Raw genomic sequence first — 15,035 nt, forward strand, 5'->3', positions numbered from 1 at the left:
ACATGATTTTATGAAGATCTGTCTAAGATAACTACTGGCAGCTCCATCTTCAAGCATCAAAAGGAGCACAATGCAGACTGTGCTTGCCATAGGGATATCAGGGTAACTTCAACATAACCACGGATCAAGGGTCAGGAGGCCATTAACCGATGTTACTTCAAATTGTTGACTGCGTGATAAGTTGTCTGCCAAGCATTCAGACCTAGAGGTATTTAAATCAGGTTCTTCTAACTCTAGGTATGCAAGACAAAGTCCCAATATAAAGAAAAAGACAAAAGTAGCACTTTTACCATGCCTGAGAACTGAGAAAATCTGTAGGAAGCACTGCATAAAGCTCACGAAGGAAGTTTTCCTGCAGAATCAGGTGCCAATTACCAACACCACACTTAAATGCTTTATCACATGAGACATTTTAAAATAAGGTAATAATATATATATATAATCATTTTTCTTGCTTCAAATACCATTATAAAATTAAATCGACCACAAAGTAAGTTTACATCCATTGAAATGAGCTTGACCTTCTGAAAAGAAACCTCCTGATTTGTATTTCTCTGTTCTCTAAATACTAAACATGAACATGATTAACTCCTCACAATATCCAAAAATACAAAAATTATATAGTCTTTTATGCTATAGTTGCACTAGTATTTCAAATTTCCTCCTCTCCAATCTTTTCTAATTCAGAAATACATTTCAAATTGTGCAGACTTAATTTGAGGAAGTTCCACCACCACCAACAGAAACCAAGCTTGGGAAGTTTGTCTGTTCAATAATAAACCCTTGTTCAGAGCCTACCACTGGAAAAAAAAATGCCTACAGTGTCCATCACATGTCAATTCTATCTCAGCAAATTCCATCCTGTATCCAACACATAACCAAGCTATATATTTTTAGTTATCCTGCTAGTCCAGTATAAACAACTTTCATTTTCATTCAGATATTGTCAATTCTATAAGAGTGTTTCTACTATGATTCCGACATTGATTCAAACAAAGGGCTTGAGTTGGTTTTCCAAACATGTCAGTTTTAAAAGACAAATCATGATAGCTTTAGTCAATCATCAAGAAATAGACAATTAATGGACAAGGGAAAACAATATAGTTCATCATTGGATATTCAAATATTGGACAAATATAGGTGGAAGACATGCTAGATGCATTCATAACTAAATATCTATAGAACAATAATTCTTCTTCTCTTTCACCAACTAAAAGGAAAAACTACAAGTAATATATACAATTTACCGGGGTAAAAAATACAAGTAAGATATACAAAATGAAATATAAATTGAGAATACATATGTAAACTATTTGAGTCAAAACATTTAAGTGCATAGATAGCTTCTTTGAGGCTAAAGAGTTGTTCAGTACCTTCAAATAAACAACTTCCAAGTGTCTCACTGCATGGGCCACGACACTTTTCTATTTCTTCAGGCCTGCAGCTACATCAAAGGCCATTGTTCACTGCAATGAAAGATGTTCTCTAAGTATTCCCAAATGAAAAAAAACAACGTGAATCCGTAGAATATTTTATCACACTCTACCTGAAAATATGTTTGATGGCACTAATATGCAGATTTGGGTTCATCTACCCTGTGAGAATCACTACAATCCTTAATGCCGAAACCGCACTTTCTTGGCCTTTAAAATACCATCGTGCAATACTGTCATGGTACATGTATCCGGCTGTATACCCTTAGAAGACATCTCATCAACAAGGGTTACAGCTATATCCACGTCTCCTTGGCTGCAATAACCGCAAATGAGAGCTGTGTACGTCACTGTATCAGGTTCTAGACCTCTATCAATCATTTCGTCAAAGAGGCCAATAGCATCCTGAAGGTTATCTGATTTACAGAAACTGTCAATCAAAACTGTGTAACAAATAACATCAGATTTTAGTTCCGCATCCTTCATTTCATTCCGAAAAGTCAAAATGTCCTTTATTACTTCCTTTTTCCCTTCTGCATTTGGACGGGATCTAGCCCTTTTCAAATTTACTTTAAAATGGCCATCAAGCAAAACCGTGTAAGTGATAACATCAGGTTTAATACCCCTCTCCCTCATATCATTGAAAAGATCACGGGCTTCCCGCAAACAATTCTCTCTGCAATAACCATTTATCATCATTGTGTAGGTAATGACATCAGGAGTCAACCCTCTCCCAACCATAGTATCAAAGACCCGCTGAGCCTTTATCATATCTCTGGCCCGACAAAGAGAAGATATAAGCTTACTGTACATTATATTACAAGGGGCATCATCTGAAGACAACACTGCCTCAAATAGCAAAAGGGCTTTGTCATTTTCACCTTCCATACATAAATTTGTCAGAAGTTTTAAACAAGAACTCTTTTTCATTATGATTCCTTGCCTAGAAAGCCTCTTAAAAATTTCATAGGCCTCTCTTGTGTAGTCTGCTTCACAATATCCATTAACCATTGCAGCATAATTGTCAAAACATTTTTCTTCCAAACTATTGAAAAACATCTCAGCTTCCTTCACCTTGCCCCCTTTGCATAAGCCTTCAATGATGATGTTGTGTGTAACAGTGCTGGGTTTCAAGCCTTCTGCCTCCATATTTTTAAGAAGGTAAAGTGCTTCTCGTGCAAGGCCATTTCTAGCAAACCCACCAGCAAGAACATTGTAAGAAACAATATCAGGTTTTAAACCCATTTCTTTCATTTCCTCAAATAAATCCAACGCATCAGCAAGTTTTCCATGAAGACAGTATCCATTCATCAAAGTTGTGTAATGCACAATATCTGGAACCATGTTCCTACCCTTCATCTCAGCAAGCATCCTCAATGCTTCTTCCATTCTCCCCAATTTGCAGAAAGCATCGACCACAATATTGTAACAGACTTCATCAAGGAAAATCCCCAAGTCCTTAAAGTTATTGAATTGGTCTACTGCCTCTGCAGCCAAACCCATTTGACACAAACATTGAAGGATTGGGCTAATGATCACGTAGTTGGTTTTGATACCCTTTGACTCCATTTCATTATGGATAGCCAGAGCTTTAATTATATTCCCGATCTTACAGTATCCTCGAACTAATTCAGTGTAACAGTATGCATCTGGGACCAGCCCCTGTTTTTCCATATCAAATAAGACACTCTCCGCTTTTTCCAATTTCAACTCCTTGACAAACCCACGAATCACAGCAGTATAAGCATATACATCGATTGGCACATTTACCTCACTCCATGCTTGGAGCACTTGATACCCCAAGTCAGACCTCCGATGTGTACAAAGCCCTTCAATATAAGCCGCATAAGTAAAGATATTGGGGGTTACTCCAGCTTCCTCCATCTCCTGAAAGATGTCAACAGCTTCTTCTAGATCGCCTTTCCTACAAAGTGCCTTAATCACAATACCATAGGTGTAGACATTAGGACTCAAACCCAGCCTCTTCATTTGTTGATAAATGGCCACAGACATATCCACTTTACCACTCACAATCAACCTATTCATAAGAAAATTACATGTCATTATATGCGGTATGAATCCACGCCTTCTTGTTCTAAACAAAGTATCAATGGCCTCATCAAACATGCCAAGACTAACATAAGCCTTAACCAATGCATCGAATGCTCGAACCAACTTATTGGGCCCCTCGGCCTTAAGCCCCTCCACAACTGCTTCAAACAAAGCCAAAACGTTGAAACCCAAATCCTCTTCTTCCGAACCAATAACCTCCAACCAAATCGAATCCAACCTCATATCCAAACCCCAATAACATAGTATCCTAATAATCATCATGTAAGTTCCAACGGTATGCCGAAACCCATTTTCCTTCAATTCACGAAAAAATGAAAATGCAAGACTAGGTTCTCTTCTTAAATTGTTCAGAATATCAATAACCCTAGATGAATCTAATTCCGCTATGTGATAACCTAAAGAACTATGGTTTTGGGTGCATACAGTTTGTTCATCAGAAACTGAGTCTGACAAGTAAGGACTCAACTGGGCAAGCGCTGAATCTGATTTAAATCGAATAAATTGAGAAAATTTGATCAATTTGCTAGAACATACCAACCTGGTAGTAGAAACCCACATGGAAAATCCAGGGCCGGCCATGAGATTCCAAATATTTTGAGAGGCCATAAGAACTTTCAAATGTAAGGTCCTTGAGTTTCACACACGCAAAAAAGAATTATAAGAGTGCGAAATTTTAACACGATGTTTTCAAATTCTATAGCTAATATAATTGTGCCCTTGTGCATTGTGCATAAGACAACTAACTAATAATTATAAATTTATCACCACCAACAAATAATTGTGCACCTATACAGTGTGCATAAGACAACTAACTAATAAGTATAAATCTATCACCACCAATAAATAATTGTGCGTCTGTGCGGTGTGCTTAAGACAACTAATTAATAATAACTAAAATTTTTTACCACCACCAACAAATAATTGTGCGCATGTGCAGTGTGCATAAGACAGCTAACTAATGACAATAAATTTATCAATTAAAGAGTGCGAAATTTTCACAGGCACAAAATAAAAATGAAGAGAACAGAAAACTGCAGCTTCTTTTACATTCATTGTTTATATAGCTACTAAAATTTGATGATTACAGATGACAAACATATGTGAAGATGAGGTGACTATATATATATATATATAAGAGGCTGAACTTGTACTACTGAAGAAGTAGTGGGACTTTTAGGTTATATGTGGCATCCACTATCATATATAGTTTTGTCTTTCACTCTTTATATTAACTACACTACAGTTTGTGTGTGTTTTTTTTGGGAGCCAAATACCCACAGTGATTGATTGATCATTGCTACAGAAGACCTGTGCAAATTAATAGAATAAAACCATTAACTTTTGTTTTGTTAAAGCCTGCTCTTGATTTCCATGTGTTCGTACATTCTGATGGCAATTGCTTTGACAGTATTATTAACTGAAATTCTAGCTGAGCCAACTTCAAATAACATCAATAATGGTGGTATGTGTCTTCAAAATAAAACCCTTAATTTGGCACTTTTAAGTATGAGCATAATTTAGAGATCGAAAAAGTTAATTATTACCTCAACCCACTAGAAGGGATCCTTAATTTTCGTGGGATTGAATGTGAAAATGCAAAAAATTATGAGGAAAAGGGGTATGGTTGCTGCTGTTGTGAGATTGGAGTGGAATTAGGGAGAGGAAAAAAAAAAAAGTACCTACCATAGATTATGTACTCGATCGCCATGAAAGACACATGTAGAAAGGCACACATTTATTAAAATACTAAGAAAACCATAATATATTCATTCAGCTCTTGAAAGCCATCACACACAGTGACACACACAAAACCCTAGCTACTTTTCACTATTGGAACAAAGGTAAAGGCCCGAATCAAACGAACCAAAGTTAGAACAAATCAAATGATGAGATTAACGAAAGAAACAAACATATATAAAAGATCGATTCATGCAAAAGGAGAGAAGAGAGAGAGAGAGAGAGGATGAACATACCTTGTCACCTTAGGCGATGGCGGAGCTGCGCCTTGCGGAGTGTCGAGGTAGATTGTGTCGTCTGAAACTTGCCCTAACTTTTTTTTATTTTTTATTTTTTCCATCCCCTATGGGCCTCTCTAAAATCTAAGACCCAAGGCGACCGCCTTGTTCGACTTAGGCCAGGGCCGGGCCATGAGAAAATCGGTATACGTCGACAAAATATTCCGTCTTCAGATTAATTTACAGCTTCAAAGCATTTTTAGAGAAAGAGTATCTAATAAGAGCAACAACTTCCATGGATGCTTTGTTTGCTTTCTGGAGAGAGAAACTGAACAGGGTTGCTGGAAATATTTGAGAGAGTGAGAGAACTAACTCTGAATGGCAGCGGAAGTTGAACCTTGTGACAGTTCGCGGTTGACACATCCTTGGCCAAAACCCTATTTTCCAGATATCCCTAAACCCATAAAACCACGAACTCGAGCAACAGGTTATTTTCTTTGAGGGTAAAGTACACCAATACTCCTAAATTTGGCTTAAGTACATGTAGATCCTTTTAAGTTTGATAAAATTCACAAAGATACATTGATAATAGGAATTAATTTTATTATTTTTTAATTTAAAATTGACTTAAATATCCTTAAATTAAATAAATTTAAATAAATTATTGAGTAAAACCCATACGAGAAACTCAAAATCCTTAACGCACTTTTTCTTTTTTCCCTCTTTCAGACCCTAACCCAAAGAACTAATATATATATATATATTGTTCGTATGTACACACGCGCACACATATATCATCAGCATCACAATTCACGTACACGTATATCACCAAGCAAGGCCTATTTCCCTGAAATTAACATGATGGAGGTGCTCTACGCTTTGATGCAGAATTCCTTTATACTGAACTATGGATTGACAGGGCCAATTTTGTTGTATTTCATCCATATGTCGATGTAAAGTTGTTTTTTTTCTGTTAAACATTCATGTTCTTGCTTAATTTTTTTCAGTTGATTTCTTGTGCAGTTGCAAAACAAATCAGAGATGAAATAACTGCCGAGATATCCAGGATGAAAGATGTAATAGGTGTTGTTCCAGGATTAGCAGTTATACTAGTTGGGGATAGGAAGGATTCTGTAACATATGTACGCACAAGAAAAAAACCTTGTCAATATGTAGGGATTAATTCATATGAAGTGCATTTGCCTGAGGACTCCACAGAGCAAGAAGTGCTCAAATATATCTGACTTCAATGATGATACCTCAGTTCATGGCATCCTTGTTCAGCTACCTCTGTCTTCTGTATGTTAATTTCAACAAAATAGGCCTTGCTTGATGATATGGGTGTGTGCGTGATTTGTCAATTTTATATTAAAGGGTAATAAAGTTAATTCATCATTGTCAGGGTGTCTTTGTCCATTTTATCAAATTTGAGGGGGTATAATTGTCCAAAAATAAGATAACTTTCATCTGCCTATACTTATTCCAAACCTCAGGAGTGTTGGTGTACTTTACCCTTTTTTTTAAAATGTGAAAAAAATAATAATAATAAAAAATAAATAAATAAAAACTCAAAGCTACTTTTTTATTTCTTTATGTTTAAATGAAAAAACTAAAATTAAAAATTAGGTGATTACAATTCCATAATTAATTACTAAATAGTAATACGCCCCTTTGTCACTCACTGAAAATTTTCCAATGGTGGCCCTTATGGTAATTAGACTCACCTTATTTAAAATGAAGCACAATAAAATAGATTTCTCTTGTTCAAAAATTACACTAAACTATCTATCTCCACCTTCCATTAATGATTAAAAATTCGAATAATATTATTTGTACATGTCAGCAAAATTAAAATTTCAGAATGAAAAGTCTGATGGCTGAATTCAATTCCCCCGTTATACAAAAATAAATTTGATTTTAAATGATATATATTTGATTTGCGAATTATTGCATATATTCAAGATTTATCTATTAGTTGAAAGGATTTTTTGTCTTTAAACAAATAATAATAATAATAATAATAATTACAAAACTCTAAATTTTCTTTTTTCTTTTATTTATTTTTTTTCAATTTCCAACTATAATATTATAAGGACAGAAAAATAAAATCGTACTCTTCATAATAATGCTGTCCAACCAAAATGTTAGACAAATAAGTTGTGCAATTCTTGAAATAAGAGGAAAGGCTCATGTTATAATATCTTAGACAAAGTGGGAGTAATTTACCTCTGAAAAAAAAAATCAATGCCTTAACAAACATACAAGTCTATGGGGGGGTCTATAGATTTAACATACAAGTCTATAGATTTTTGAGAGAGAAAAAAAAAGGGGGGGGGGGGGGGGGGGGGGGGGGGTCTATAGATTTTCATTTCCTGAAAGTCCATTTAGCTTGGGGCCCAATAAGCATAAACGTGGGCCTCCTCAACAAGGTCAATATAGCCCGAGTCTATAAAACAATACACATAGATTGAAGCCCATTACTCAGGCCCGTACGAAAGCAAGCAAAAGAGCCTGACCCATTAAGGAGACATTTATTAATTTTTTGGTAGGCTAAGAAGAGACATGCCCACTCTTACATTTGATCCCGAATTATTCTGTGCCAACCCAATAACTTAAATCACTTACGCAATAATTTCACACGTTACTTATGCTACAACCATATTAAATTGCTTACACAACAATTTTACTTTGTTGATTGTAAGCAATGTATGATGTATTGTGTTGCTTAAGCAGTGCATAATGCAAACACATGATCTTAATACAAGAAGTGATCCTCATTCCTTGCATACACTATAATGATTCGCGTGGGACTCGAGTTGTTCACCTCTGTCTTTAAAACAAAAAACAAAAAAAATTACTGTTACCATTGGTGGAATGGCCTTAAGGAAGGTCTGTGCAATTATGACAAACTCCCCTATAATTAAAATACTGAATCAAAATTCATCAAAAGACACTTTATCAATTTTTTATTTTCTTATCATTTGATGAGATTTTGACAATATGGGGACGATTAACCAGAAAAGATATTTTAAACTTCTCTCTCCACAAACTGAATCAATCCCTTTCTTCTCCCTTTATCAATACTTTGTAAATGAGGTTCATCCACTAGTATTTCATTATTAAATATCAAAGCTCAACAGAAATTATAAAATGGTCTAGAGTCATGTAATTCCATCCAATCATAAATTATTTCGTAATTAAAAAATTAAATAAATGACAACTTATAATTGACCATAACCAAATGATCCCAAATCATCTGATTATACAATTCATAAATTGTTATGAAAGCCACAAGATATGAATGGACAAAGTAATAGTCAAAAGGGTTTGAGATATCTCATTTAAATTATGAGTAGAGAAGTCCCACAAGCTAGGTATAATGTCATGCAATCATGATGACATCCAATTTAAATTTTATTTGAAAAACCATGAGATTTGGGCACTTGTTATCAAAGTAGTTGGGCAAACTATATCCTTAACATTAAATAATTTAGTCACAAGAGATCATCCACTTTCATGATCCCAAACAATTTATAGTATTATTAGGTGACACTCATCTTTTGATGCTAATAGTATCATAATTTATTGTCCACATGTCTTGTTCTAGTGTTTGACAACTATTGTTTTCTTTCATAAAAACTAATATAGACATACAAGCCATGCACCTATCTTGCAAATGTGTTTAAGCTCATACATTAAATAGTTTTGCAATAATATTTTTCAATTATTTTAACTGATTTTCATAAATTAAAATAAAATTTGATAATAAACTTACACACATTTTTATGCAAACTTGAACATTCAGTCCAATCTTCTATTTTAAAAATAAAAATTATACTAAAATTTGACTTTAAAAGGTAGATTTTAAATAAGGGTGTCAAATTTGACATGACACGTTAACACAACACGAAATAAATGGGTTTGAGTTTGACTTAATCGTGTTCGTGTGTTGTAATCTTGTCTACCCGAATAGACACGGTGATTAAACATATCGTGTTTGTTTAGACTTGTCAACCTGTTTAACTAAACGTGTTAGATAAACGTGTCGTGTTCGTGTTAAAAAATACCTGTTTAGCTAAACGTATTGTGTTCGTATAATAAAATAACTTAAATGTGTCTTAACATATCGTGTCAAGTCTTAACTCATTTATTAAATAAATTATACGTGTATAATAATCGTATCGTGTTCGTATCAATTCATATAACAAAATACTCATGTTCTGACAAGACCTGTTTACCCGAATTATTAGCCAACAAGGAGTCGCATGAATAAATACACACGAATTTAGATAGTGGATTGCGGGGTTTGGTTTGTCGGTGTCGGGCTTTGGTTTAGGAATGTGAGACCAAAACAAGGAGTCGCATGAATAAATAACATGTAACACGAATTTAGATAGTGGATTGCGGGGTTTGGTTTGTTGGTGTCGGGCTTTGGTTGAGGAGTCAACTACTGCCCATACCATTGCATAATTCGCGACTTCCCAACACAAACACTAGTCACTTTGTTTGGACCACTCACTTTGTGTCCATTGTCTTTGTTAGGATATTGTTTTTATTCAAGTGATGGATATCTACAAGCGTTGCTTTAAAGTTGGAATTGACTTCCGTGGCTAAGCAAATGTAGGGTTCAAATGAACCATTCGGTTTGGACTTTGCTCGTCTAGGGTTTGATTCGGACTCATTTATTAAATAAATGAGTTGTTACGGTTCCGAAATAGATTTCTACTTTGTCATTTTACAAAGTAACTGTTCTAATATTTGAATTCACATTTAATAGTTGAACAACATTTTCATATTCAAAAAAATAGAATAATTCAAAAGGGTCCAACAAAAAAAATAAAATAAAAATTTTACATGGATAATGTTTTAATTTCTCTAGAAAATCAAAATCAGAAAAAATTTACACAATGGCTACCCGTTAACTAAGTCGTCCTAAATTTGATGACAATAAATGCAAATACATATGTTTTCAACACTTTCCATTTAATTTGGTTAATTTAGTTTAAAATTTTTCCAATTGACTTTGAATCTCCTTAGGTTTGATTTTAAAATAATAAAAAAATTTATGCCATCTCTATACGTGTGAGTAATTATAGTTGTCCTTCTTATAACAACGTGCTATAATAGAATGAGATTTTTACTCATTGACTGAAAATCTCTTAATTATAACCAAAATGTTTTTGAGTGGAACAAGAATTTTCTAAATTGAATTTGTTTACCTTCTACTTATAGTAAGTTTAATTTCATGACACATTACAAATCATCTGAAATTTAACATACGATAATGTGAGCAATAGATAACGCAAATGATCTTAATCCTTGTGGTGTAACCGATGCAAAAATAAAAAAAATTTAAAAAAATAAAAATAAACAAATATTTTAAAAAGGAGTTATCTTAGTGACTAGAAATCTGTGAATTAGATTTGTAAGAACGTTAATTCATAGCTCATTTATTGAGTCATCTGGCGTTAAAGAAAAAATGGTGCTAAATTATTTTCTTATGATGTTTGCGAAATGATTCTCAAAGCAGCATTGATGGATCGTAATCATGTGTAATTTTTCTCATCAATAAAATTTTCTTTCTTGCCTTAAAAAAAAAAAACATTCTCAATTGTGGAAACTCAATCCAACCCTATTCATGTTTGAAAACTCCTTTACTTTTTAACCCCACCGTTACAAATTTATCCACATGTTAGAACTTAGGATGAATTTTGGCTAATTCAATCCGAATTGGATAAGAATTACTTGTGATAAAATTATTAGTGATTCGATAGTTAATCTAACATATTATTTATAATTAAATTTATATTCGATTTTATAATTTATTGGATGTTCAATGCTACCAAGACCGATTTGGCTTGGGCTCCGAGCCACTCCTTAGTTCATTCTAAAATCTAAAATTTAGATTTATGATCTAAAACGCCTCCACATTAAAATATGAGTAAATGCATTAGAACCGATCTTTTATTTCAATTTGCTCATTATTTTAATTTTTTCACTTTTTGTTTTTTTTAAACCACATAATAATAAAAATAAAAATAAAGTACCAGTAACAGCCCCCGCCATCTCTACCCCCATTCCCCACCACACCATGATAATGCCTCCACCTCTTGTTATTCATTCCCATCCTTCTTCTGCTTGACCTTCATCACACCCCTTTTCTTCAGCCTCACTCCTCTCTCTCTCTCTCTAGTACCACTTTCATCAACCCTTTTCTACTCCTCATCAATTAAACCCTATTTTCCCTCTTTTTGTTATCCACGATTGCTCTTTTCTCCTTTTTCTTCAAGAACTCTCCACAAAGATACAAACACCATTAACATTTTCTCAAGAAAATCAAACACAAACCCCAATAATTTTCTTCCGCAATTTGTACATACACACAGTACACACACATATATCCCAGTCACTTATCCCCGTTTGTTTGATTTTCATTTTGTGTTTGATCATGATCTCCACACCCTTTGTTTTATCATTCACTATCTTCCTCTCTTTTCCCCTTATTTTCCTCTTCGCTCATCGTTTCCTCCCTCCCAAACACCTCCAAATCTCTCTTCCCGACGAGCTCGATGACCTCGCGCTCTTCCGACGAGCCACGCTCGCTTCCGTCCACCCTCCCGGTTCGATTTCCAGACTGGGTATCACAAACCCTAACCCTAAAATCGCCTTCCTCTTCCTCACGAACACCGATCTCCACTTCGCTCCCTTGTGGGAACGATTCTTCCAAGGAAATGAAAATCTATATAACATATACGTACACGCCGATCCGTCGGCGAAACTGACCCGTCCCGGCGGTGTATTCGCCGGCCGCTTCATCCCCGCCAAGAAAACAGGGCGCGGTTCTCCGACGCTCATCTCCGCCGCGCGCCGCCTCCTCGCCACCGCACTCCTCGACGACTCGTCGAACTTCTACTTTGCCCTAATCTCCCAAAACTGCATTCCCCTCCATTCGTTCCGATACATCCACAACTCTCTGTTCTCACCATCACAGTCCACTGAGTCAAATCGCAAGTTGACTCGGTTCCAGCACCAGAGCTTCATCGAGATACTCTCCGACGAGCCGCAATTGTGGGACCGGTACACGGCGAGAGGAGAGAACGTGATGTCGCCGGAAGTCCCGTTCGAGCGATTCCGAGTAGGCTCGCAGTTTTTCATACTGACTCGGTCTCACTCGTTGATGGTGATCAGAGACCGAAAGCTTTGGAGGAAGTTCAGATTGCCTTGTTTGAATCTGGACTCGTGTTACCCAGAAGAACACTATTTCCCAACCCTTTTGTCAATGGAGGATCCGAATGGGTGTAGTCAATACACTCTCACTCGGGTCAACTGGACCAATAGTACGGGAGGGCATCCGCACACGTATCGTCCCCAGGAGGTGTCATTGGAGGTAGTTAACGAGCTCCGTTCATCGAATTCGACGTATTCGTACTTATTTGCTCGGAAGTTCTCATCGGATTGCTTGAAACCGTTGATGGACATAGCCGACAATGTCATTTTCCGGGATTGAAGTGGATCCGGGTAAGCCACATTTACTCTCCATTAACCACTTCTAATTCTCGAATTCACTTTTTGGGTCGGATCGGCCGAGTTGACTCTGATAGAGTTCAGTGTTGAATGTCCGAGTGAACTCGCTACAGTTACTTAATTATGCAGTGTTCACGAAAAACTATGCATCAGATTGCCTTTCTTTAAAGGTCTCATCTAAACACAAACGTGTCCAACTGTGATTGGTTTAGAAATCAATAATTGTCGGCTCCACATGTTTATCAACTTTGTCACAGGTCACAACTTAGGCCGATTGAACCTAAGAATTAACTGTACTAGAAAAAAACATATTAAATCGGCCCATTTATATTACTTGAAATTATGCATTTCTAAAACTTGCATTTTGAATTTGTTTATTATTATTTTTTAAGATATGTTTATTTATTTTGTACGACAATTATTTATTTATTTTTTTGGTTCATCATTACATTTGTGTATATGTGAAACCGCGATAATTGGTGACCAATTTATACATATATTTAATAGGCAGATGACTAACCTACAAAAGTGTTTGTTTGGCAATTAATATGTATGTATACCCGATTTTGGGTTTTGGGAGGGCTGTAGATGTGTGGGTCCTACCACACTAATTTCAAGTAAATCCAGCTGCAGCACATTGCACGTGCTAGAGGTGTTTCACATTGGATTCATCGCGTATGCAGTACCTTTTGAATTAAAGGGTAAATGCATGCCCCATGTAATTTTGCAGATCATTACTCTTCTTGTGTTTAACACTTTAACTGTATAGATGTATAGATTTAAGTACTCATTGTATTGGGTAATGGGTAAGTGTACATGTTTTGACTGGTCATATGGTCACGTGGGCTCTGACCGTCAGATTACAACTATTGACTTTATTCTTTGATCTAGATCTGATCTGACTCAAAAAAATTTGTCATTGTCGTACTCACGTTATAGCTTTTAATTATTATTATTATTCTTTTTTCTGTTTCAGGATGATGAAATTGAATGGAATCTTGTGTTTTTTTCTAATTGCCATGCGAACGGAGGAAAATGTAATGTTGGATTTGGATAAGGCCCAAGCCCAGACCCAACATGGTGTGATCAGCGTCCAAGTAGGTGCTCTGTGTGTATAGAGAAGAGTGTCAACATGGTTGATTATGTACTTTTTTTTTTTTTTTTTACGGTTTGGAGGAATGTGTGTTGGATGGATGGTGTGGGCTTAGTGTGGAGTAAGAAAAAAGCAAAGTAGCAAAGGCTCTTTGATTTTTTTTTCTGATAAAAAAAAAAATGTAAAAGAATCTCCCATTTGCTCCTTCTTTCAATCCTTCCCTTTTTGTACTTATCAACCTCTTTCTTTTCTACGTTCACTTTTGTCTTTAAGGTTAATTTATCTACTTTCGGCAAAGGGAATAAGTGAACCTTAAGCAAGCACACCTTTTTTTATTATTATTTTTTTTATTCCGTCTTTTTTATTTCTCTAGGTAACAAGTGGATGTGATTGATTCATGAAAAATGATGTACAAATGGCCGATTTCTTGGAGGGGTGAAATTTGGGAATTTGCAATTTATACTTTATAAATTTTAGTTGGTCATAAAATAATAATTTTTTTTATGTATAATATGATGTTTAAATAGAAAACCATATATGTTATATTACTCGTAATGTTGTACATATTCTAACCGTTTTAATTTTTAAGAAAAATGATACATGAACCAAGTTCACCCTTTCAACAATCAAACCCTAAATTTTCTCTTCAAAGTTTTCACATTCTGCTTTTCTTTTTATTTTCTTTTTCTTACACTCCTATATGTGAACGCATTTATAGCCCAAGTGATAGGTTGCTCAGTTCCGATGTCTTTGAGAGCCCCACTTCGATCCTTCCACCCCCTATGGTGTAAAGAATCCTAACTTAGGGTCCGCTTTATTTATATAGGTAGCTCTCTTGAGCTGTTCTTTATAATATTTTAAGGAGAATAATACTATGATGAAGCATCTCACGCTCTATCCACCCAATCGGCTGTTTGACTTAAGGGATGAAATGTTAGAGCACTCTCGTCATGACAT

At 35.3% G+C, this 15,035-nt stretch overlaps 2 protein-coding genes across 5 annotated transcripts; one reads left to right on the forward strand and one right to left on the reverse strand.

Moving 5' to 3' along the window:
• Positions 1-2: 2 nt before the first annotated feature.
• Positions 3-6,076, reverse strand: LOC132311780 (pentatricopeptide repeat-containing protein At2g26790, mitochondrial-like). 4 transcript variants are annotated; one of them, XM_059809881.1, is made up of 5 exons: positions 5,480-6,076; positions 1,547-4,134; positions 1,374-1,438; positions 291-352; positions 3-185 (listed from the first exon to the last, which is right to left on the reverse strand). In XM_059809881.1, exons 1-2 carry the CDS (start codon positions 5,581-5,583, stop codon positions 1,617-1,619), a joined length of 2,622 nt encoding a protein of 873 aa, XP_059665864.1. In that variant the 5' UTR covers positions 5,584-6,076; the 3' UTR covers positions 3-185; positions 291-352; positions 1,374-1,438; positions 1,547-1,616. The 4 variants fall into 4 exon arrangements, with proteins under 4 accessions (XP_059665864.1, XP_059665863.1, XP_059665861.1 ...); XM_059809880.1 differs by having other exon boundaries at positions 1,374-1,444; XM_059809878.1 differs by having other exon boundaries at positions 1,374-1,466.
• Positions 6,077-11,562: 5,486 nt separating this feature from the next.
• On the forward strand, positions 11,563-14,375 carry LOC132311784 (glycosyltransferase BC10-like). The gene is made up of 2 exons (XM_059809885.1): positions 11,563-12,979; positions 13,962-14,375. The coding sequence occupies exon 1, from the start codon at positions 11,910-11,912 to the stop codon at positions 12,966-12,968; it is 1,059 nt and encodes a 352-aa protein (XP_059665868.1). The 5' UTR covers positions 11,563-11,909; the 3' UTR covers positions 12,969-12,979; positions 13,962-14,375.
• The last annotated feature ends 660 nt before the right edge of the window (positions 14,376-15,035 follow it).

The sequence above is a fragment of the Cornus florida genome, unplaced genomic scaffold (assembly GCF_030987335.1).
Source record: "Cornus florida cultivar Cherokee Brave unplaced genomic scaffold, ASM3098733v1 CherokeeBrave_3.0.0_Hap2_Chr06, whole genome shotgun sequence".
Classification (NCBI taxonomy): Eukaryota; Viridiplantae; Streptophyta; class Magnoliopsida; order Cornales; family Cornaceae; genus Cornus; species Cornus florida.

Coding starts and splice junctions, on each gene's coding strand:
- LOC132311784 (XM_059809885.1), top strand. CDS start 11,910: ATGATCTCCACACCCTTTGTTTTATCATTCACTATCTTCCTCTCTTTT.
- LOC132311780 (XM_059809881.1), bottom strand. CDS start 5,583: ATGGAAAAAATAAAAAATAAAAAAAAGTTAGGGCAAGTTTCAGACGAC. Junction 4,135..5,479: donor CCATCGCCTAAGGTGACAAG/GTATGTTCATCC, acceptor GTGAAACTCAAG/GACCTTACATTTGAAAGTTC.